General features: G+C 40.4%; 1 protein-coding gene across 3 annotated transcripts in view; it reads right to left on the bottom strand.

Annotated features, from left to right (window-relative positions):
• Positions 1–26,303, bottom strand: part of LOC126248333 (constitutive coactivator of peroxisome proliferator-activated receptor gamma-like) — a 725,840-nt gene that overhangs the window by 432,059 nt on the left and 267,478 nt on the right. For all 3 annotated transcript variants that reach the window (XM_049949229.1, XM_049949228.1, XM_049949230.1), the window contains one exon: positions 3,035–3,304. In XM_049949229.1, the coding sequence (XP_049805186.1) occupies positions 3,035–3,304 (270 nt within the window). The remainder of the gene's footprint in view (positions 1–3,034; positions 3,305–26,303) is intronic.

Genomic DNA, 26,303 nt, shown 5'->3' with positions numbered 1-26,303 from the left:
AATTTTTTCCTTCAAAAACCATTACCTGATTCTGAAATGAAGTCATTATTTTATTCGGTTATGACAAACCAATTATTTACCAAGTGGGTTGGAAATGAGGAATTTAGTTGCTGTTCACATATTAGAACACTAGAGAAAATTGTTACCTGCTTTTAATCAGCTTTAGAACAATATGCTGACACTCAGATGAAATGAGAAGGAAAATTAATCCAGAATGAAATGTCTAACAAAAAAAAAAAAAAAAAAAAAAAAAAAAAAAAAAAAAAAAAAAAACATATGAAACTGACTGTAATTGTTGTCACAAGAACAAATTACAGGGGAAAGACCCATTGTGAAGATAGCATGAACAGACATCATTAGATTGCAGGATGAACAGAAGTTTGACAATTGGACTGAATCATGATTGCGATATTTTATCCATATATTGTTTTCTGTTGTTACATATGACCCACACCCTAGAAGATATTGCCGTCCACGTTTCACTGTTGCTCAAGCACAGCACTATGAAAAGTTTGAGGGGGAGCAGTGACTCAGCTTGGCTGATAATTACAACGAGTGTGGAGAGAGGAGTGTTTAAAGGCAGCAATTCCATTGTGCAGCCAACCATGGGAATGTGTACTGTGTACTTTGCCTTTTCATGAACATCTACCATGTTTAAACAGCAGTTTGCATGAATCCATTTGTATTCGGTATCAAACTGATTTTAAAATTTGACCAATACTCAACATAAGCATATGAGGGTAATCCCAAAAGTAAGGTCTACTATTTTTTTTTATAAGTACAGAACTCTGTTTGTGTGGCAGTTGGTCACACTGTTATGAAGAGTGCTTCGTGCGCTGTGAGTAAACATGTGCATGCCGCACTGAGGCACTCAGTCGTTGGATGTTACCGCCAAGTGCGAACTGCTCGCAGTTATTTGGTTTTTGAATGCAAAGGGCACTGCGCCGATTGAAATCCATCGCCAGTTGATGGAAGTGTATGGTGAATCGTGCATGGATGTCAAAAATGTTTGTAAGTGGTGTAGAGAGTTTGCAGCTAGTCAGATCGAATTTTACGACGAACAAAGGAGCGGGAGACAGTCAATTTCTGAGGACCACAACTAATGCTGACAGGTACTGTGAGATTCTGGAAAAACTCAAACGGGCAATTCAGAACCGGAGAAGAGGAATGTTGAGCAAGGGCATACACATTCTCCATGACAAAGCTCGCCCACACATCGCTCAGCATACCGTTGCTCTCCTGCAACAGTTTCAGTGGAACATAATCTCCCACCCACCCTATACTCCCAACTTGGCGCCCAGTGACTATCACCTGTTCCTTAGGTTAAAAGAACATTTGGCCGGAAAGTGATTCAGCTCCGACAACGAGGTGAAAGAAGAGGTTCATAACTTTCTGAACAACATGGCAGCGAACTGGTATGACATGGGCAGACAAAAACTGCCACAGCGTCTACAAAAATGCATCGACAGAAATAGTTATTATGTCACAAAATAGGTAAATGTTCAAGCTGTAAACTGATGTAAACCATTGTAGAATTAAACAGGCCTATGTACTTATAAAACAATTGGAGACCTTACTTTTGGGACTACCCTCGTACATTTCTGCAGGAGATTCTAACAGTCTATATGGGGCCCAGCGGTGTTCTTATGTGTTTTGCACAGCAATGTTGTAAACACGCACTGTGAGGTATAACAGAAATGACTGGGGGTGTGTCAGCTGCTGTTTCTACACAGCCAATGAGAGAGCAGTGGGCAGACAATATTTTTGAAAAAAGTAAGAGATGTGGAAACATTCTAATCAGTACAGAGGCAAAAGCTGCTGTGCATTAAGAAAAATACAGCTGTGTTCTCTTGTCCCACAGAAATACCAACATATTCAGAAGAAACACTCAAATATTTGTGACAACTGAGATACAAGTTTCACAGCTGTGCTGTTAAGAAGATGATGATGATTATTAAAAATATCACAGACGACATGCTAAGTAAAAAAAAAAAGGCAGTGTTGATAAAAATTGATGTAAACAATTTCTTTTTGTTTATTTTATTTCTGTTTGTATTATCAAAACCTAGATAATCAATAAATGGTATAAATTTAGATTAGGTGTAATGTTATGTTTTTACACGGACTCCTTACAACAATAAATGATAGTAATTTTTATTAGTCAGAATATCTTAAAATAAATTTTTCTCAAGGAGCCTCTTAAAAAAGGGGGGGAGGTAATCTATTGTTCAGGGTCATCTTACACACAATAAATATGCTACTACACTTTTGAGACAAAGCAAATAAAGTGGTGGAAGAAAGCTTTTTTCACTCTTTCATGATGTTTCATATGAAAAGTCAAAGCACACTAGCAAACATCTTGTTGAATTTGTTACTGAACGGGCAATGGCTTCAATAAACAAAGGAGGACTGGTTGAATCAACTTCCACTCAAATTAGTTCAGCAGTAAACAGACTCAGTGGGAGACATTTACCTACACTGATTCTGACTACAGAAATATCACAATGGTCTCAGAGGTGATGTAAGGTTTTTATAGAATGAATCAAGGCAAGATTGGGGAAAGTGCCAAGGAAAGATACTATGCAGTACTGTGAGGAATGTGATGTAGGATTTCATTTTCCAAAATACTTCAAAATTTTTCATACTAAGGCAAATATAACTAAGTAATTTTCAATAAGAAAACTACATTTTCAAACAACAACTCAGAATTGTATCTCCATTTAGGAAATAAAGATGAAAAAAAATTATTGTTGTTGTGAAGACAAAACATAATCATTTGAACATAATAAAATGTTCTACGCAGCAGAACCTGCAACACAAAATTCAGAAAAACTGTAAAAAAGCACAGTATCCATTTGATTTACACCATAGCTGCCCAATCCTAAAAATGTTAAATCACTGTCCCCCAAAATGCAAGTTCGGTGTGCTAACCACCACACTACCCTGCTGGGTCAAGTTTGATGAGTATGGTCCTGTAAAATAAAGTAAGTTGGTAAAACACAGAAAATTGGTAATAAAGCTTACACCAACTTACCCTTAACTTTCTGAATGGGACTATGTCATTTCCCATAAGTGAAGCAAGAAGTGGGAGATGCTCCTCTGACAGTCTTAACCTGCGTGCTAGTTTCTTGCTATCATAACGTATTGTAAAAAGTGTAGGAAATTTGATCCTGTCCACTGCAAAATAGGAATGTATTCCAGCATGTATCATGAAGTCAGTGTCTCGAGCAAGAATGGCAAAACAAGAATGTCTGCGGGCATAGTCGACAATTTCCTCATCACATTCATTAACAGATGCATAAACCTGTAACAAATAGAAGCAAGAGTGACAGTGATCTATAGAGAAATTTTCAAAAGGTTAACAAGAAATAATAAAGTAACAATAACAATAGTAATAATAATAAAAATTACATACTGCAATAGAATAACAAAGAATTACAGTAGGAACTGAAATTCAAGTGTAACTACCTTTGCAATCTTGAAAGATCTTTATGATAAAATAAGATGTCCATTTTAGTACAATTTCCAGCGTGAAAGTAACTGAGACACTAGGAAACATACACATTCACTTTCAGAACAAACCCATGAGTGGAAAATATCCAATATCTAATCCCCCAACATTTATTCTTCCTCTGGACCTGCTGCTGTTACTATTAACATAAGTGGGACACTGAGAATGATAGGTACCTAAAGCACACTATCATTGGGCCCACATTTAAGTGAATATCAAAGAAACTGGTGAGACAGCTTTTCATGAATCTTCATGTAAACAATGTGGACCTACAGCACAGACAAACCTGACTCACCATAAGATCAACAGAAGTCAGAAGCATGAATAAATGCTACAGTCTCACAATTGACATTGTTGTGTTTTACGCCTTTATGATTCTCAGCACCTTAATTGTTTTTCACAGAGCACAGACAGCGTAATATTGGGATCACTTACAGTGATGTTCTCAATTAATTTGGGCATATAAATGTGTAGCAAAAACTCTAACATACTAGCAGTAGTTCTACCAACCTGAAGTTTGGTCTGTTTGCAGGTCTTGTCACACATAAATCTGAGGAGGAGGGGGGATGGAAGCAAGAATTTTTTAAATATTATCACTGTCTCAATTTTAGTTCAACAGTTAATACAATACATATAATAAATTTACCAGTACCTATAAGACTGTTCATGGAAGCTACTCTTGAAGGTAGTTCGTCAAGACACATAGGTTATCAGTTTGTTATCTAAATTGTGTTTCTATCTTTCCATTCTCCTCATTTTTAATAAAAGTATATAAATCTGTATATGGACACATCAAAAATAATATTGTGCCTATCTAAGTTGATGGTGTATAAATGTACATGATATGGTTGGTTCATAAAATAGTGACTTATCATTAATCAAAGACTGTTTTTACCACTGTTATCTAGCACAAACTGGGAAGCATCTATTCATGGGGCACAAAGTTTTGTGGCTGGAACAGGGTGATGGTGGTAGTGGTGGTGGTGATGGTGGTTGATGCAAAAAGCTTAGAGGTACATAATGTGAATCTGTAAGAGGTAGATTTTTTTCATTAATACATACAGAATACCGTCATTCATAACTATTAATAACATGTCTAATGCGTGTGTGTAAGAATAGATGACTGTAAAATGTGTATATAAATTGTAGCAATGTGTTTATGTTTCTTATTGATGGTAAAATAGAAAGCAGGCTACTGACACTGGGCATTTCTTCTGAGTTCGTCCGATTCTTGAGTATTGCTCATCAGTATGGGACCCTTACCAGGTTGGATTAATAGAAGAGATAGACATGATCCAGCGAAAAGCAGCGCGATTCGTCATGGGGACATTTAGTCAGCGCGAGAGCGTTACGGAGATGCTGAACAAGCTCCAGTGGCGGACACTTCAAGAAAGGCGTTACGCAATACGGAGAGGTTTATTATCGAAATTACGAGAGAGCACATTCCGGGAAGAGATGGGCAACATATTACTACCGCCCACATATATCTCGCGTAATGATCACAACGAAAAGATCCGAGAAATTAGAGCAAATACGGAGACTTACAAGCAGTCGTTCTTCCCACGCACAATTCGTGAATGGAACAGGGAAGGGGGGATCAGATAGTGGTACAATAAGTACCCTCCGCCACACACCGTAAGGTGGCTCGCGGAGTATAGATGTAGATGTAGATGTAGAGACCAGTGGAACTGCTAGGCACAGATGAGCTACAGACTCGAACTTTCAACACAGCTCAGTGAAATTCTGCCTGGCATCTGTCTTTCTCACAACTAGTTTTATATGTTTTTTTCACTTTAAACTAGTCCAGCCGCAAACTCCTATATATTGTATTCTTTCAATTTGAAGTCCGCAGAACTTTCAGGCGGTGGGTCTTTTGAAAATAGCCAATCCAGTACAATCTATAGGCTCCAGTATTTTCATAGAGCATAGCCTCTTTCCTGTGTTGCTGATGGCCATGAACAGTGAAAGGCACTTCTTCGAGTGTTAGTTAAAGTTTGTATTAACTGATGACACAAACATGCACTAAGTATTATGGATATTTGAGTAGAAATATATCTTTGCACTAAGGTCAATGCGCAGCTCATTGTAGCAGGGTTGTCAGATCCTTTGAATTTCAGAAGAGCTTCCATTTTTTTAAGTATTCCAGCAAATACAAAATTTTGTGCAAATCTTAATTTTATTTAATCAAATTAAATAAAGGAACTGTAAAACAACTTTTGTAAACATAGCACAATATGTGACACCACTCAGTTTGTGCTCTCACTGTTGCTTGTGGGAACATCCAGCTTATTGCATCATAAATGTGCATATTGCCAAAGTGGCATTAAATAAGAATTCTCGTACCAAGAGGCCAACCTCCTTGAAAGGGGGCTCCTGGTCAACAATGCCATATGATATACACATTATTTAAAAAAAAAAAAATTCCATCTGAAGTTCCACTGAAAGAAAGAAATGTGCACACATTACTGTTACCAATTTGTGTGGGGAACACAGGCAAGGAAACTCTGCACCACATGTAGAGCACCACAGAGGAAGCATGGAGTAGAGGAAGCAACCCCCTATTGTCTGAAGTATTTTGCTAGGGGTAAGAGCCATAGCCTGTGTTTCATGCACCAGTAGCGAACATCAGAATGTTTCATGCAGTAACAATTAAATTTTCAAATAAAGTACTGCAGTAGTACAAGCTGCTATATATTTCTTGTCAGTTCAATCAGAACACAACAGAAATAAATGTGGTGTTAACAATGACTAACACTATCCGATGTCATGCTTAGATGCAAGGGCAACAAAACAAAGACTTCCCTGCTGAAGCAACTGAATGTTTTTCTTATTCAATAAAGAAACAGAGAGGCAATGGAAATGTGTGCGCAAGGCAATGGGCGACTGGTGACAGTCACCAGATCACACCATTAGCTTCCAAAAAGTATAGCAGTGTTCTGCACATGTAGATTTGAGTTCCACTTCAGATTCTGAGTTTGTAGTGACAAGAACCAAAAAGGTAAAATATGTTAGAAATTAGAATCTCTTATGGAAAAAAGAAACAAGAAACTCCCATACAATACCTACTGCTATGCATGTGATAGTTTCCTAAAATTTACAAGGGGTAACAGTGACAGTAAAACACACTAGTGGAAAGAAGCATGGGACACTGAAACTTATCTATGCAGCATGACTTGATTCACAATATTCATTGTGGCACAACAGAAGTGGATGGAATCTTAATTAAGGTTATAGGCTAGGCTGGTTTGGTGAAGCTAATTGAAATTCTTAAGAAAAATACACTGAAGCGCCGAAGAAACTGGTATAGGCATCCTTATGCAAATAGAGGGATGTGTAAACAGGCAGAATATGGTGCTGCAATCAGCAATGCCTACATAAGACAAAAAGTGTCTGGCACAGTTGCTAGATCAGTTACTGCTGCTACAATGGCAGGTTATCAAGATTTAAGTGAGTTCGGACGTTATGTTATAGTTGGCACATGAGCAATGGGACACAGCATCTCCAAGGTAGTGATGAAGTGGGGATTTTCCATATGACCATTTCATGAGTGTACCGTGACCATTTCATGAGTGTACCGTGAATATCAAGAATTGGGTAAAACATGAAATCTCTGACATCACTGTGGCTGGAAAAAGATCTTGCAAGAATGGGACCAATGACAACTGAAGAGAATCATTCAGCATGACAGAAGTGCAACCCTTCGGCAAATTGCTGCATATTTCAATGCTGGGCCATCAACAAATGTCAGTGTGCGAACCACTCAACGAAACATCATTGATATGGACTTTCGAAGCCGAAGGTCCACTCATGTACCCTCAATGACTGCACGACACAAAACGTTACACCTTGCCTGGGCCCGTCAACACCAACGTTGGACTGTTGATGACTGGAAACATATTGTCTGGTTGGACAAGTCTCATTTCAAATTGTATTTAGCAGATTGACGTGTACAGGTATGGAGGCAGCCTCATGAATCCATGGACCCTGCATCTCAGCAGGGGACTGTTCAAGCTGGTGGAGGCTCTGTAATGATGTGGGGAATATGCAGTTGGAGTGATATGGGACCTCTCATATGTCTAGATATGACACTGACAGATGACAAGGACGTAAGCATCCTGTCTGATCACCTGCATCCATTCATGTCCTTTGTGCCTTCCGACACACTTGGGCAATTCCAGCAGGACAATACAACACACCACACATTCAGAACTGCTATAGAGTGGCTCCAGGAACACTCTTCTGAGTTTCAACACGTCCTCTGGCCACCAAACTCCCCAGGCATGAACATTATAGAACATATCTGGGATGCCTTGCAATGTGCTGTTCAGAAATCTCGACCCCTTCGTCCTCTTACAGAGTTATGGACAGCCCTGCAAGATTCAAGGTGTTGTTTCCCTCCAGCACTACTTCAGACATTAGTCAAGTCCATGCCATGTCGTGTTGCGGCACTTCTGTGTGCTCGTAGGGGCCCTACATGATATTAGGCAGGTGTACCTGTTTCTTTGGCTCTTCAGTGTAAATTTAGCTATATTCTTGATGAATAAACAGGTACAGCACCTGCATAAAACCTTTGTCCATGGCAGTCCATGTCCAGAGTGAAGGAAACAAAATAACATATGCCTTTTTAAGATTGTTTTCACTTACTGCTAGGACTAGTGAAACACTGATTAGGAAGTTGTCGTGTTCTTCTATCATAATGATATTCCTTTCAAACAGAACATGACTGGTTTCACTATGGAAGGGGGGCAAATGCTATATTAGGGGCCTTGCATACCTTGTCCACTTGATTTGTGCAAGATATTCAACTGCTGTTTGTGATGAAATGGAATTGCCATATATTTGCACTTTTTTATTCATACGTAGGCTTAAACCTTCCTTGATACACAGAACATTATTATATTTGCTTACAAATGTGGCTGTTGCCATAATCTTGGCTGTTTTTCCACTATCGGACCAGGTTTTTATAAGGGTAGTCATAAAGTTTTAATTATTAACTCCAATAAATAAAGTTACATAATTAATTTTTTGTTTGTTAGCAGGTACATATCTACAGGCCAGGGAAATAATGAACTCCCTGCACTACACCACTACAACACACTACTATGAGAGTCAAAACGAAATGACAACAGTCCTTTGATAAAATTGAGTATTGTGTGGCAACTCATTTTCTGGATTTAAGGGGGACAACACTGAAACAAAGTGGAAGTTTAAGATAAACCAGCACCATCATATGGCACAGTTCTTAGGTGGCACAGATGTTCCAGTGAGATCAAACATGTCTGAGTGATAAAGAAGGAAGAGGGAGACCATTTCTCTGTAAAGAGTCAGGTATCTTAGGAGAAGTGGAGGGCACAATGCTCAAAGAGCAAGATCTCACAATAGAGGTGATAGTGGAAAAAGTGAACATTAGTCATGGATCAGTTTACAGCTTCTAATACAACATTTTATTGCCTGATATGTTCCTATAACTGCTCACACCTCTTCAAAAAGCCTGCCAAACTAACACAGTTGTGGCTCTATCAGACCGATCCAGACACCTTTACTCTTCTACCAACATAAGAATAATTGTTTTTCAATGATTTCACATTTATTTTGTACTGATGGTCTTTCCTTCCCTTATACACCTCATTAGCAAGCAGCCTATGTCCTATATCTTCCCATGCATTCTTACCCACATTTGCTTGGTAAATTCCCCAAGTCTAGCTCTTACATCCTTTGTAAGGCTTTTCCATCATTTCCATGACACTACTTGTCCTGTAGTCCAAGCAGATATTCAGACAAGCTTTGCTACTCTTCCTTCCCTGATCTCATATCTCTGCATTCTAACACCGATTTTATTAGTCTTGCTGATTTAGTGTAATAAACTGGGGCTCACAGCAGCTTTATTACTTTTAGTAGAACATTCTTTGCTTCACATTTCAATGTAATCTGCTTCTGTTCTGATTGTGTGTCAACATCTTTTAATGAAGTTAACCACTGACTGAATATCTCAGTTAATACATTTTTTTTCCTCCTATATTTGCTTTGCGGTATTCAGCAGCTGCACCTTCTTTGTTTTTTTTTCTGTCTTGTGCTCTCTAATTCCTTTACTACTGGCTTATGGTCACTTATCTCATTAATTATATCACCAGGCCTTATCAGAAAAAAAAATCCAGTAAATTATCACTGCTTATATTTTCTGAAACAAACTGCACACAGCGTGCTCACTAATACTTGATTGGTGCCTTATTAGCCTACTTTCCCTCACCAATATACTGCTGGTATGTTTTGATATCCCCAATTATATTTCCATCCTTGTTATCAGCCAGGTTCCCATAATTTTAACAGTATCTCGACTACACTTTCATTCCATTCTCCATTTTCCATTCTGTATATGGCCACTACATCCACCTCTTCCTCTCTACAGGTGTTGAGCTGTACTTCTACAATTTCAACAATACTATCACAGAAATTCTGCTGACATACATATGCTTCAAGCATTAAAATAAATATCCCATACCCCTGATCCCTCTATCCCTAGATCTCTAGCAAGGCACGTGAGTAATCATTTCCATTGTTACCCCTAAATATCTTGATGAAGTAAAAGAGTTTCTGAATGTTGTAAAGGTAAAAATACATAGACTATTTAATCCCAGCCAAATATGCTGGCTCTCTAGACATATGCTTCTACTCCGGCTGCTTGAGCAGTATGATGTACTGAACCTCTTTTAATAGTTCCATATTTTGTGTTTCTCATCTTCAGCACACTTTATCTTAAGGTGAAGAGTCCTTTTAAATCCACAACATACCATGACATTAGCCAACATTGAAAATTGTATTAGAATGTTACATGAAAGAAAATGATCTAGAATAAGTCTCCTTGAGAGATGTTTTGTATCAAAATCCCTCTCATTTTAAATCTTTTGATGACATGTATTTAGGAGTAAGGGTTTTGTTTAAGACTGATAAAAATACAGACTTGGCTTGTGACCAAATTAAGACCTTTAAACAAGTTTTTGTTCTTAAACTTTTTGGTTTAGAGTAATCAATAGATATTCAGTTTCCTTTCACTGATAAAGTTGTGACATGTGCAGCAAAGTTTCCAAGTTAAATTAAAACCTACATTCAAGAAACTGACACTGAATTGAGACTATTAAGAAATACAGAGGTAGGAATGCTGAATTCTGGAATGTTGTTCATAAGCTGATATGGGCAGATGGAAAACCTTTATTCCAAAAGGTTTCAGCCATGGTAGGTTGGAAAGAACATTTTGGCAAATATAGAGAATGAAAATGACAGTAAGAAACTTACTGAGTCTTAGATCAATAAATGGACGTCTATGTTCCATGAGGCATATGAGACCTTCCCCCTGCCATGATTTTTCTATTTCTGATAAATAATGACAGCCACAAAAATGTTGGGGAATGAGAGCAATCGATTAGCAAACATTATATAACTTTCTCTTAATGTTTCCTATTAGGTATATTAATGAAATAAACTGACCGTATCGCATTATTGGCTGGGAGACTCCATCTGGGGTAGTTTGGTTACCATGTATATTAATATAAAAATGTCATTATTTATTTACAGAGGCTTTTGAAATTTTTCCTATACCCACAAAAACTTTTAATTTTAAGGTCTAGCCTTCAAAATTAATCTGCATTTTGAACATTGGATTTTAGGCTGTGAATTGTTCAAGTTGTATCCAATCAGCAACCAGCTGATTTACTTACATTGGGAGAGGTTTTAGATGGTTCAGAGTATGAAAGAGACAATTCTGAGCTAATTTATGAGTTTGAAGGTACATGACTGGTTACTTATCAATAATAAATAGTTCTTAGTACATGCTTACAGAATATTCCAAGTTATGATCTCTGTTAGACTTTCATATGATTACAGAGTCACTGACTAAATAATTTGTTTCAGCAGAACAAGAGAATGGTAGTATCTCATCAGAAGGGACTGGGAGTGATGATAAATTTAAGTATGTGCTGTTTGCTGCTGAAGTTCGAATTTTGAGTGCAGTTGATACCCAGAGGTCTATACATATCTACTCAGTGCCAAAAAATTCTCATGTACATCAACTCCAGGCATTTTGCATGAGATTGTGCTTAGGTTGTTCTAACTAATGAAGAAATTAGAGATCTGCAGGCATAAACAAATCTATATGCATGGCAAAAAAAACAGCAATGAAATGTAGTAAGAACTTAGACATAATTCATTGTCGATTTCATGGAAGCCATTCGACATTAATTGAAATTAGGTTTTCCTTGGCCTCATTGTCCATGTATGTATCTCAAAAGGGTCAAGAACTGCACATCACAGTAACACTGTTGTTGTTGTTGTCTTCAGTCCAAAGACTTGTTTGATGCAGCTCTCCATCCTAATCTATCTTGTGCAAGCCTCTTTCATCTCTGAATAGCTACTGCAACCTACATCTTTCTCAATCTGCTTACTGTGTTCATCTCTTGGTGTCCCTCTACAATTTTACTAGCCACATTTTCCTCCAGTACTAAATTGGTGATCCCTTGATGTCACAGAATGTATCCTATTAATCGATTCCATGTTTTGGTCAAGTTGTGCCACAAGTTGCTTGCCTCCACAATTCTGTTCAGTACCTCCTCATTAGTTATGTGACCAACCCAACTAATCAGCATTCTTCTGCAGCATATTCTGAAAGCTCCTATTCTCTTTTTATCTCAACTGTTTATCGTCGCCCGCATCTCGTAGTCGTGCGTTAGCGTTCTCGCTTCCCACGCCCGGGTTCGATTCCCGGCGGGGTCAGGGATTTTCTCTGCCTCGTGATGGCTGGGTGTTGTGTGATGTCCTTAGGTTAGTTAGGTTTAAGTAGTTCTAAGTTCTAGGGGACTGATGACCATAGATGTTAAGTCCCATAGTGCTCAGAGCCATTTGAACCATTTGTTTATCGTCAATGTTTCACTTCCATACATGGCTACACTCCAGACAAATACCTCCAGAAAAGACTTCTTAATACTTAAATTTATAAAATCTATATCCAATGTTAACAAATTTCTCTTTTTCAGAAATGCTTTCCTTGTCATTGCCAGTCTACATTTTATGCTATCTCCACTTTGGCCATCATCAGTTATTTTGCTGCCCAAATAGCAAAACTCATCAACTACTTAAAGTGTCTTGTTTCCTAATCTAATACCCTTAGCTTCACACGATTTAAATTTACTACATTCAATTATCTTTGTTTTTCTTTTGTTGGTGTACATCTTATATCATTCTTCCAAGACACTGTCCATTCCATTCAACTGCTCTTCCAAGTTCTTTGCTGTCTCTGACAGAATTATAATGTCATCGGCAAACCTCAAAGATTTTATTTCATCTCACTGAGCTTTAATCCTACTACAATTTTTTCTTTAGTTTCCTTTACTGCTTGTTCAATGTACATATTGAATAACACCAGGGGTAGACTACAACCCTGTCTCACTCTCTTCTCAACCAATGCTTTCCTTTCATACCAGTCAACTCCTATAACTGCCATCTGGTTTCTGTACAAGTTGTAAATAACATTATGCTCCCTGTATTTTTCCCCTGGTACCTTCAGAATTTCATAGAGAATATTCCAGTCAAGAATGTCAAAAGCTTTCTAAGTACACAAATGCTATAAATGTAGGTTTGCCTTTCCTTAACCTATCTTCCATAGTAAGTGCTAGGGTCGGTATTGCCTCACGTGTTCCTACATTTCTCCGGAATCCAAACTGATCTTCCTTGAGGTCTGCTTCTAACAGTTTCTCCATTCTTCTGTAAAAAATTTGTGTTAGTATTTTGCAACCATGTCTTATTAAACTGACTGTTTAGTAATTTTCACAACTGTCAGCAACTGCTTCCTTTGGAATTGGAATTATTACATTCTTCTTTAAGTCTGATGGTATTTTGCCTGTCTCATATGGCTTACTCACCAGATCGAAGAGTTTTGTCATGGCTGGCTCTCCCAAGGCTATCAGTAGTTCTGACAGAATATAAACTACTCCCGGAGCCTTGTTTTGACTTATATCTTACAGAGCTTTGTCAAATTCTTCTTGCAGTATCATATCTCCCATCTCATCTTCATGTACATCCACTTCACTTTCTATAATAATGCTTTCAAGTTCATCTCCCTTGTACAGACCCTCTATATACTCCTTCCACCATTCAGCTTTCACTTCTTTGCTTAGGACTAGTTTGCCATCTGAGCTCTTGATACTCATACAGCTGCTTCTCTTTCCCCCAGAGGCCTCTTTCATTTTCCTGTAGGCAGTATCTATCTTTCCCCTAGTGAAATATGCTTCTAAATCCTTACATTTGTCCTCAAGCCATTCCTGCTTAGTAATTCTGCACTTCCTGTCATTCTCATTTTTTAAACATTTCTATTCCCTTTTGCCTGCTTCATTTGCTGCATTTTTAAATTTTTTGCTTTCATCATTTAGGTTCAATATCTCTTCTGTTATCCAAGGATTCCTTTTAGGCCTTGTTGTTTTACCTATCTGATCCTCTGCTGCCTTCGCTATTTCATCTCTTAAAGCTACCCATTCATCTATTGTATTCCTTTCCCCTGTTCTACTCAACCATTGTATAATGCTCCCTCTGAAGCTCCCAACAAACTCTGGTTCTTTCAACTTATCCAGGTCTCATCTCTGTAATTTCCTAACTTTTTTCCAATTTCTTCAGTTTTAATCTACAGTTCGTAACCACTAAAGTGTAGTCACACTCCAGAACACTAATCGAGTGATAATCAAGCAGTCCTGGGGTCAAGGGCATTTCTGTGATATTTATGACAAGTTTCTTTTGAACTATGTCGAAAAAGATGTGAAATTATGGAATTAAAAGAGATTTATACACATCTCATGGATTAGTGCAAAGCCCAAAAAGGTGTTAAGAGTAAAAAAGAGCATTATCTTCTTTTTCAAATTTTGCAATATTTTTCATCCGACTACCACTGTGCCTCGGTGGGATGATATAGGTTACATAAGCAGCTCCGAAGCACCTGGGACACTATCCACAGGACTGCTGAGCAAGTAATGCTTTCAGAAGGTTCAAAGCCGAATAATGGGACAACAGAGATTGGTTATGTGGGGCGTGCTGGTTGGCCAGCGAGACAGTGGCTGCAGCAATGGATTGCTGTCTTGTCTACCAACCATCCTACCCTGCAGATGTGTTCAACTGCTCCTCTCCTTGAGGGCAATACGTTCTCTGCCACTACGCACAGTTCCCCCCCACAGTCATAGCAGATGACAGACAGAATGTAACCCATAGAAGAAGAGTAGGAGAATAAAACTCAATTTTTTTGGCAACTCTTTTTCATTCCATATGCTAAAGTCAACAGGATCATAACCCATCCTGATAAAAACAAGTGGTGTCCTGAAATGGGATCACCACCATTAAGTTCGCCCAACCTTTTCTTGTTCAATCACAAGAGCTATTAGACACCCATGAGCCCGCTGGTACCTTGCTGCAGGTTACACGTCCATCTGTGCCAGATGCACACCCGGTGTGCTTGTGCATAAGTTTATGTACTGAGTGCACCTGCAACAGCAGTCAGTTGGGATGGCTATGTAACACCACTGAGCACACTATCAGCCACACGCCACTGCTGCCCAAGCCAAGCAGAGGTGAGCCGCTGGCAGTTGCTGGACTTCCGCAGGCTGCATCAATTCAACATAGACAGCACTCCACTCCAGGCCACCTCCAATGCTGTTACCACCTTCATCACCACCACCGGCCCACTCCCCCCCTGGTGCCGACATCATGTAAGTGTCACTGCAATGCATTCTTCTAGTTAACAACTCTGGCGAACTTCTGCTGAGGTAATATTTCATCACCTAGAATAGAACGAGACCTCTTTTTGTGTTCATCTGTTCGGTCTCAGTCCCAGTTTTGCAGTCACACATCCTCACCAATCAATGGAGAGGACAGAAATGGCTCCCAATGCTGCAACTGTGGCAACAGTTGAGCCTAGCCACATTACTTTACTGCAATAAGCATCCCGAAACTTGAAAAAATAGTATACAGGAACAGCTTAACACAATAACTCGCGAACGTGAAGCCAGAGCAGTCAAAATAGCCAGTATGCTTCCTGCGGTAAATTTTGTACCTTCTTTTGCTGAAAAGCCAGGCAAAAATGCAACAACATTTTTGTAAACTGTCAAGGAGTAGGACATACATGTGCATGGCCAAACCTGTTTTTGTTAAAGCTTTCAGGTGATTCAGAAAATTATGTAGAGTCAGTAGATGTGCAGTAGATGTGTTGCAGGAAGCACCCACTTTTGAATTCTTGGCAAAGGTTTAGCACAGTGCTACTCTGACAAGCATCGTGTTAGCTATTATTGTGATCGGTTGTTCATCCTTAGACAGAATAGCAGCGAGGACTTTGAAGCATTAGCAGACAGAATTAGGGCAGTATCTTGTCACAAGAGACAATACATGTAATGAAGTCTTAATTGAAGAAACTGAAGTGAGAGTATCCATACGTGGAATCAATCCACAAATAGGCAGTGAGGTTAAGTTGCCTCCTCAACCACCTTGCATGAAGCAGTCAGACTTGTTCTATTATGTGAGGAAGCAGGAAGATTTGTATCCACCCTGCATGTGCCAGCAAATGGTAACATGTGTTCATTAATGACACAAATTGCCAAAGATGTGGGAATCCCAACCATACAGTTGAGTGCTGCTGGGCTTCATGCTGTAAGAAATGCCATACCGTCAGACATTAACAGCATCATTGTCTGCAAAATAAGTAGCCAAATTCCCCCAAGAGGAACATGCCAGCAGAAAAAATAAAATCATCAGTCAGGAGTACTCATACACAGTGAAACGAGCATGGGGCAGGTCTTGCCACTCACCCTCAACCCCAATGAAATACATGGACCCTACAAAAATGGTTCGTATATTTCACTGAGGTGGCAAATTTAGTTTTAGTGGGTGAGCTCAGAGGGAAGACTGTCAAAATTCTTAAGAATACCAGCACTCAGATTAGCATTCTTTTGGTTTCAGATAATGACAAGTGTGTGCTAAAATTGCCACAATACAATGAAAGTGGACTTGGAGACGAGATAATCATTCCTGCATGCACCTGTATAATAGATCTGCACACTGAAGGGGAAGAGTATGTCTTTGGTATGAAAATAGTAAGGATATGCATACAGGACTTCAGTGTTATCTTAGGGAATTATTTTCTAACACACTATCAGACTGTGATAGGCTATCGAATGCACACTGTTCAATTCAGTGATTCAATACTTCGTTTGAGCAGTGAGCGTGCATTACAATCACGAGGAACTTGTGAAGGGGAGGCCCACCTCACAAGCTCCTACCAAGCCATGTATACAGGTGCTGAAATCTATCATGCCTGTAAAAATCATTGGTTGAACAGAAAGAGTTCTCTGGATTGATATTAAATGCCGAGAACTGCTGAGATCAGACATTCTGGTTGGTCCACTCACCCAACATGAATTTCTTGTCAGGTTGCAATAACATGTTAAAAGAGGTTTGAGTAAACTCAAGATTAAGGGGAACAGGTTTCAAATATCTGTGTGTGTTGTCAAATTTGGTCAACAGTGGCCAGTTGTACAAACTGAAGTGGCAAAGCCAAAGTTAAAGAATAAGTTGGCAAATTTCCTGGAGTCTGAGCAAAATCTTTTATACACAGTTTTAGAGGAATATGCGTGGTTGTTTGAGGAAAGGCAATATTGCCAGCTACTAACCTCATACAGCATGAAATTGCATGGGAGATGCAAGACCAATCATGCAGAAAGGATATGGAATACCATACCACCTACAGTCTGTTGTTGAAGACAATATTTAACAGCAGTTGGGAGGATAATTCAACCCTCTGCAAGTCTGTGGTCAAGTCCTACTCTTGTTGTGCCCAGAAAATCAATCAATGGGGAAAAAATCTATCCATTTATGTGTTGATATGAGGGCAGTAAACAACGTTACCACACCTAATGCTTACCGCCTGCCATGTATCAGTGAGACCTTAGACAGATTAGAAAACTGCAAATACTTTACGATCCTGGACATGCATTCTGGATATCATCAGATTCTGATTGCACCATAGGATAGACCAAAAACTTCTTTTGTGGTTCTTTTTGGACTGTATGAATTCTTGCACATGCCTTCTGGTCTTTTGGTCTAAGAAATGTGCCTGCCACTTTTCGAAAATTTGTTGACTTGTTATTAAGAGGTTCAAAACTTTCTCTGTGTCTTGTCTGTCTCAATGACATCATAATTTTTGCAAAAACAACTGAAGAGCATACCAAGAGATTAAGAAATGTATTATCTTCACTCCAAAATGCAAATTTAAGTTTGAAGTTAGAAAAATGTTCCTTTGCACAATCACAGGATCAGTACCTGGTGCATATCATTAGTTCAGAAGGAGTTAAGTCAGATCCTAGGCTATAGTTCAATTCTTTTATCTTGGCAGCTCGCGGATGCCCGCCCAGACGCGGGAGATAGCTGCGTTGCCAGTTGCACACGACGCACGCGCCAATAGAAGCAGCGCCATATTATAGCATAGTTCGCATGCTTACGTTTAGGGGGGAGTGCGCAGTTCATGAAGTAAAGCCACCACGGCCGCATTAACCCTTTCGCTGCTACAAAGACGTGCTCCCTGCATTCCGCGCTGTGCGCGATTTTGTCACTGCACTGCTCGCCTGTGCAGACACATGGTGTTCCCACTGCTTTGACACACTTATCATTCGATTTCACAAAAACTATTTGGCGCAAAAATTTGATTTTTACACGTCTTCTTTACTGATACCTTCCCCCCATTACTGACTTAATTTTGTTTCGATGTTCAACGCAGTTATTATGCAGCATTAAATATAGTAAGCCATTGCACGAAATTTTGAAGAGTTTGCAGAGGTAAAAGTCCATAGAGTATACTTTCCGTATGATCGATTTTAGTTGCCACAATGTTGAGAATGAAATGTGGACAAGATACCTAAATTTCATAAATTTTCTGTATTACAATATCTCATTTAAGTACCACATAGGTGTCGTATGTAATATTGAGAAATATTCTGTCTTTCGCGACTGTAACAAAAGTTTTATTTACACTGAGCACGTTTGGCTTTATTTTAAAGCACTTCAATCAATCAAAAGGAAGTAGACAAAATACATTAAACAAAACTGTGGACTTACAAAAACATTAGGACTTGAATATCCCGTCTATCAGTGAAGTGCTCTGAGCTATGTCAAATATAATTTTTGTGTGTGGCACACACAAACATCATTTATTTGCTAAAACACTGATCAGCCAACACAAACGTTTAATATTGTGTTACCACAGCACAAAACTACGAAAGGTGACTTGGCAATGGAGTAGACAAAATACTGTCCACTGAAGATGCTTCAAAAGAGAGAAACGCGTCTGGTCTAAATAAGTCGCTTATTACAGTTGCAGAAGAGGAATATATTTCAGTACCACTGGTAAAACTGCGACTGTGGAACAAAAACAAGACAGAGAACATGAGTACCATTGTGTATGTGCCATACTTTTCATTGATTGAAGTGCTTTAAAATAAAGCCAAACGCGTCCGGTGTGAATAAAACTTTTATTACAGTCGCGAAAGACAGAATATTTCTCAATATTACATACGACACCTATGTGGTATTTAAATTAAATGAGATATTGTTATTCAGTAAATTTTATATGGAATTTAGGTATCTTGTCCACATTTCATTCTCAACATTGTGGCGACTAAAATCGACCATATGGAAAGTATACGCTATGGACTTATACCTCTGCAAACTCTTCAAAATTTCGTGCAATGGTTTACTACATTTAATGCTCCATAATAACTGCGTTGAACATCGAAACAAAATTAAGTGATTTATGGGGGGAAGGTATCAGTAATGAAGACGTGTAAAAATCAAATTTTTGGGCCAAATAGTTTTTGTGATATCGAATGATAAGTGTGTCAAAGCAGTGGGAACACCATGTGTCTGCACAGGCGAGCAGTGCAGTGATGACAAAATCGCGCACAGCGCGGAATGCGGAGAGCACGTGTTTGCAGCAGCGAAAGGGTTAATGAAGAGACAAAGCACTAGAAATTTCAAAAAATTGCATTAAAATGAATATAATTCGTAAAGAAAGGCACTTCGATATTGTTTTTAAATAATGAAAATATTAAGCACCGCATAAGGGTTGAACTTATAACCTTTCGCGTAGAAGCCCAACACCTTAACTGTTACACTATCACAACTCGTGTGACTATAGAATGCCATGAGGCTTGTAATACATCACACAAAATACTGACAAATACTGTTGGTATGAGTATGAATTACTCATGCTTCGTCGAAGTACAATAGGAAATAAACAATTACCGCCGTTCTTTATTGCGAAAAAGCCGTTCGTGAGATTGATACAAACACCTTTCCTTGCTATCGCCTGAATTAGGAGTCTTCTTGCTTGTTTGGTTTAATTACTTAATAGAATATGAAGCAGTTGGTATAAAGAATGCTTTTTCCAAACTTTCTATAAAAGAAAGTCTGCTATCAAGACATTGCTTTTGTTCTATTACTTTATTTATGACTGAACGTTTCTAAAACTGAAGACACTCGCCCATGCTCTGCACTGCAGTCGAGATCTGGCAACGTCGTTCTCTGTTCATTGGCTGACTGTGTTTTGTGACGTCAGATGCGCAGAACGAACCTAAACTCAGCCGCCAACATAAATGACGCGCACTTTAACTGAGGCAGTGGATAATTTCCCAGTGCCAAAACATGTTAAAGAGTTACAATCTTTTCTTGGCTTAAACAATTTTTATCATTGACATGTACAATATTATGCTACAGTAGCAAAACCACTGACAAATCTATTAAAGAAAGGTACAGAGTTTGAACGGACAGAGGAGAGTGAGGAAGCAATGAGAAATATCAAAAACATACTGACTAGTTCACGTCTGTTAGTATACCCAGACTTTGAAAAACTGTTCATCCTTTTGATGGCTGCACCAGATTACACGGTTGGGGCCATTTGAGCCATTAAATTGAGGATGATGGGGGAAGACTAAAAGGTTTTGCCTCCAGGTGAATAAATTCTGCAGAAATTACCTACAGCACTTCTGAGAAAGATTTGTTAGCTCTCATATTTGGCAAAAATTACTTTAAATACTACTTGTGTGGATGCCAATTCACTGTGGTTGCACAGTTTAAAGGACCCCACAGGTCGTTTGACTTGGTGGACATTAAAAATATGATTACGAAGTTTTGCATAAACCCTGCCGTTTGCACGTATATGTTGACGTGCTTAGCAGAAAAATTAGAGCTGCACAAACAGATGATGTTTTGATAAAAGAATCAGAAGAATTACAAGAGAGACATGTGCAATGATGTATGCATCACTCTCTGATTTTGTTACAGAAGACAGTGTACTATATCGCAAGACCCCATTGGGTAACAGAATAGTAATACCTAAAGAACTGCAACAACGAATAAGAGCACAGTTGTATGACAGTTTACAGGCCTGCTATAATGGCCGATGAGCCACAAACACAAGAATAGCCTCAAATTACTGGTGGAGGGGTCGACAAACCGACATTCAGAAGTATATACAAAATTGTCTGCCTCGTGTGCAAAGAGTGCCTCCACTTATAAATGTTACCAGAAGCATCAAAACCATTTCAGATTGTGGTCTTGAATCTCTGCGGCCCATTCCACAAAGCACCAAGAATAATAAATATATATTGTCAATTATTGATCACTTTTCAAAGTATTTAATTTTGATACTACTTGCAGATATGACCACAAACTGTTGCCTGCACCTTTGTCAATTACCTGGTATTGCTGTTCAGAAGTTCCTACACAATACTCACTGACCAAGGCTCAAATTTCTTGTCGGCGCTGTTTGCACAAGTTTGCAAAACATTAAAAATAAAAAATGGTGAACTACACCCTTTTACCCATACGCCAACAGGCACTTGGAGCATGTGCATAAGACTATTGTGCAAATGTTATCGTATTATCTATTGAAAACACACTTAGGTTAGGACAAATATGTAGGATTCATTATTTCTGTGTACAACAATCATGTCCAGAAGGCAACAGGATACACTCCATATGAAGCTGTTTATGGTGTACCCATGAAATCACCTTTTGAAATTGACAAATTGCCTCCTCGAGTCAATGGAGGTGAAGTGAAAAGGCTAACCCATTGTCTCAAAGCCATTTGGAAACAGGTTAATGCAGTAATTCCAAAGCCACACAAAAGCAGTTGGAATGTAGCAACAAAGGTGCTATGCTTTCTCAGAACAAGCACGGCGATTTAGCATTGCTTCAAAAACCACGGTGAAGCAAGGGCAAACCAAGAAGTTCACTCCTCTTTATGAGGGCACTTACTCACTTTTATGGATAACCTCTCTAAATGCTGAAATACAGTTACTCAAGCATTCTATCATAGAACATTTTGACCAGCAAAAGCCGTAACACAGACCAGCTGCACCATCTCAATTATCTCTTCCTGCCTCTCCTTCTAAAACAACCATGGCATGTAAAAATGCCACAATGGCGAAGCCAAAGAAAAAGAAGGACAAGCTGATGTCAACCCATCCCTACTATGCCTTAAGGAATAATCTGTGCTGGTGTAAGCTGTCGCCAGCACACCAGGTAGCAAAGAGGTTGCGAGAAGATCAATAGAGGCCAAGGACAGACTAGCAAGAAACATGCCACAAATGCCCTCTTGACCGCCAGTATTTAGATCACCGCCGTGGACCAAAGGCCTCAATCCCATTCAGTTCCAGACTGTCATCCAGTGAGTCACCGAGATGTCAGTCACAGCTCAGTAACTTGCAGTCGCAGACAGCTGCAGGCAGCACATAGCAACCAGAGTAATGTTCACAGCAGACTTTTGCTTCAGCAGCAGAAAGGCTAACGTGGTCTGTTATGGAAAGCTTGTACCACAACACCTGGACTATCTTAAGTAATTTTCTGTTCTGATAAATAATGAACCCAGCTAACACGTGCGTGCAGTTTGTGTTATACACTCCTGCAAATTGAAATAAGAACACAGTGAATTCATTGTCCCAGGAAGGGGAAACTTTATTGACACATTCCTGGGGTCAGATACATCACATGATCACACTGACAGAACCACAGGCACATAGACACAGGCAACAGAGCATGCACAATGTCGGCACTAGTACAGTGTATATCCACCTTTCGCAGCAATGCAGGCTGCTATTCTCCCATGGAGACGATCGTAGAGATGCTGGATGTAGTCCTGTGGAACGGCTTGCCATGCCATTTCCACCTGGCGCCTCAGTTGGACCAGCGTTCATGCTGGACGTGCAGACCGCGTGAGACGACGCTTCATCCAGTCCCAAACATGCTCAATGGGGGACAGATCCGGAGATCTTGCCGGCCAGGGCAGTTGACTTACACCTTCTAGAGCACGTTGGGTGGCACGGGATACATGCGGACGTGCAGTGTCCTGTTGGAACAGCAAGTTCCCTTGCCGGTCTACGAATGGCAGAACGATGGGTTCGATGACGGTTTGGATGTACCGTGCACTATTCAGTGTCCCCTCGACGATCACCAGTGGTGTATGGCCAGTGTAGGAGATCGCTCCCCACACCATGATGCCGGGTGTTGGCCCTGTGTGCCTCGGTCGTATGCAGTCCTGATTGTGGCGCTCACCTGCACGGCGCCAAACACGCATACGACCCTCATTGGCACCAAGGCAGAAGCGACTCTCATCGCTGAAGACGACACGTCTCCATTCGTCCCTCCATTCACGCCTGTCGCGACACCACTGGAGGCGGGCTGCACGATGTTGGGGCATGAGCGGAAGACGGCCTAACGGTGTGCGGGACCGTAGCCCAGCTTCATGGAGACGGTTGCGAATGGTCCTCGCCGATACCCCAGGAGCAACAGTGTCCCTAATTTGCTGGGAAGTGGCGGTGCGGTCCCCTACGCCACTGCGTAGGATCCTACGGTCTTGGCGTGCATCCGTGCGTCGCTGCGGTCCGGTCCCAGGTCGACGGGCACGTGCACCTTCCGCCGACCACTGGCGACAACATCGATGTACTGTGGAGACCTCACGCCCCACGTGTTGAGCAATTCGGTGGTACGTCCACCCGGTCTCCCGCATGCCCACTATACGCCCTCGCTCAAAGTCCGTCAACTGCACATACGGTTCACGTCCACGCTGTCGCGGCATGCTACCAGTGTTAAAGACTGCGATGGAGCTCCGTATGCCACGGCAAACTGGCTGACACTGACGGCGGCGGTGCACAAATGCTGCGCAGCTAGCGCCATTCGACGGCCAACACCGCGGTTTCTGGTGTGTCCGCTGTGCCGTGCGTGTGATCATTGCTTGTACAGCCCTCTCGCAGTGTCCGGAGCAAGTATGGTGGGTCTGACACACCGGTGTCAATGTGTTCTTTTTTCCATTTCCAGGAGTGTAGAAAGAGGATACTGGCCACCAACCAACATCCTCTCCTTGCTACAGTGACAATGAGACAACACAAAAAAACTGGCAACAAATATAATTCCTTGCAGATTTTGCTTGCTTCTCTTGTGTTTCAGCTTGCGCATTGCTAATTTCTTGTTGTGTTCTTGCATGTATTTCAGGAAGGAAGCTGCAGAACTAAACAAATTTCTCTTTTCAGAGGGTTTGCTTGCTTTTTGCTACAACATATTTGTGTAAACCATGGCTATCCCGCCCACTCCACCCCTGCCCCTGCACCTTAGCCACAGAAGATCAATGTGATGGTTCTAACATAAGCTTTTCAGTTTTAGAACCAAAAAATTGCTGCCTTGCTAAAGACAATACAATAACTTCTGGCTGCACAAGCTGCATCGGCCACACAAGAACCAACCAACCGACCGACTAGCCCAACAAGTGGTGCCAACCAGCGTACCCCTGTTCTGACAATTTAACGACACTGAAGAGGAATGGCTTGAATACCTGACACTGTACCAAGCACATTGCCAAGCTCATAGTGTACAAAGTGCTACCAAGCTACAATACTTTCTTTCGATTTGGGCTCCCCATTGTTCAGGTTAATACAAAAACTATTACCAACTGTGTCTCCCGACGAACTCAGTTATGACAAAGTTATCACTGCGTTAACCCACCACTATGACCTGAAAGTCCAAGTAGCTGCAGCCAGATATCAGTTCTTTCACTTGCAGAAAAGTCTGGAACAGACATACCATCAGCGATACACAGAATTAGTGGGCATGACTACGAAGTATCAAATTAAGTGTAGTTGTGGTACCTTTATGACGACTTAATAATAGGGATGCTGTAACATTCAATGTCCCAGATAGAAGACAATGGGAACAGATCCTAAGGTACTCTGATCCATCACTTGCTCAAGTGTTGCAAATCTTAGAACAATATGATTTGGGTGCCATAGCAGCCAATAAGTTTGACCAGGCCCTGAACTGCAGTCATTGCTAGACTATTTGTATGGTCACAAGTTCTATTTAGTGATAGATCACAAACCTTTACAGCCCTTGTTTCATCTGTCAAAGCTGGTTCATACATGCACTGCTCAAAAATTGCAATGATGGGCTTTGTTGCATTTGCAGTATCAGTATGAAATTGTGTACAGACCTATGGCACAACATGGCAGTGCAGATGCCCTACTTGCGTTCCAATTAGCCCATACTCTGATTTTGATGCATATGCCACATCTTGTTGCCAAATTGATGCGCAGGACTCTAAATTGTTAGAATCTATTCCCTTGCACTACAGTAAAATAGCACAGGCCACAGAAGCAGACCCAGATCTCAAGATTTTGTTGCATTACATTCGCACATCTTGGCCTCGTTCATTGAACAGTATCCACAACTCAGTAGTGCACCAATACTTTGCTCGCCGGCATAACGTTTCCATATAATAGGGTGAGATTCAAGCTCAAAATGACAGTGGACGGTCGCATGTGCTGATTCCCAAAGTGTTGCAAAAGGATGTGTTGCGATTGATCCACCAAGGACATTGAGGAATTGTTTGCACTAACAGCACTGTACTTGGTAGGGCATGGATTCCCATATTGAACAGATGACGTCACAGTGTCACACATGCGTGGAGAACCAATCCGCTCCACCACAGACATTCTCAGCCTGACTCACTGCCATGGCAACAAATGTACATTAACTTTGCAAGAAAATTTTGGAACAATCGTTAGCTCACAGTGGTAGACTCTTCTAGCAAGTTTCCACTTGCGGTGCCTATGAATTCAACCATGTCATGTAGCACCATTCAAGCGTTGTCCTCCATATTTTGCACTGAAGGTTTGCCAGAAGTACTTGTGTCAGACAACAGGTCACAGTTCACTTTACGTGACTTTGAACAGTTTTGTGAACACAACAGCATTCATCATCTAACAAGTGCTCAGTTTCACCCGCAGTCCAACAGAGAAGGGGAACTCTTCTTACGTGCTTTCAAACAAGCTTCGCACCACTCACACATGGGAACAGGTGCTGTAAGTCTTTCTTGTCTCCTACCGCTCCTACCCAAGAGACAGACCATCACCGAGACAACTTCTGCACGGCTGCCGCCTTCAGATGCTGCTACACTTGCTACACCCATTACAGCATCTGGCGCCGTCAATGGTCCACAAGTATCGTTTTGCGCTGTGCGATTTTGTTCTTTTCAGGGTTTATGGCAACCTTGGGCACTGGGAAAGAGGCATTATCCAGGAACGCGTTGGCTCTTATATGTATTTGATTGCAAGTCCCAATGGTTTGCAGCGCCGCCACCAGAACAAAATTCGAGCATGTCATTTGCCCCATGATTCTGCTGCTTGTCTTACCTCTGATTCATGGTTTCATGGGACTGCGCAGCCTTCACAGC

The sequence above is a fragment of the Schistocerca nitens genome, chromosome 3 (genome assembly GCF_023898315.1).
Source record: "Schistocerca nitens isolate TAMUIC-IGC-003100 chromosome 3, iqSchNite1.1, whole genome shotgun sequence".
NCBI classification, from domain to species: domain Eukaryota; kingdom Metazoa; phylum Arthropoda; class Insecta; order Orthoptera; family Acrididae; genus Schistocerca; species Schistocerca nitens.
Note: the sequence above shows the minus strand (reverse complement) of the source record. Positions and strands in the feature narration are given on the sequence as shown.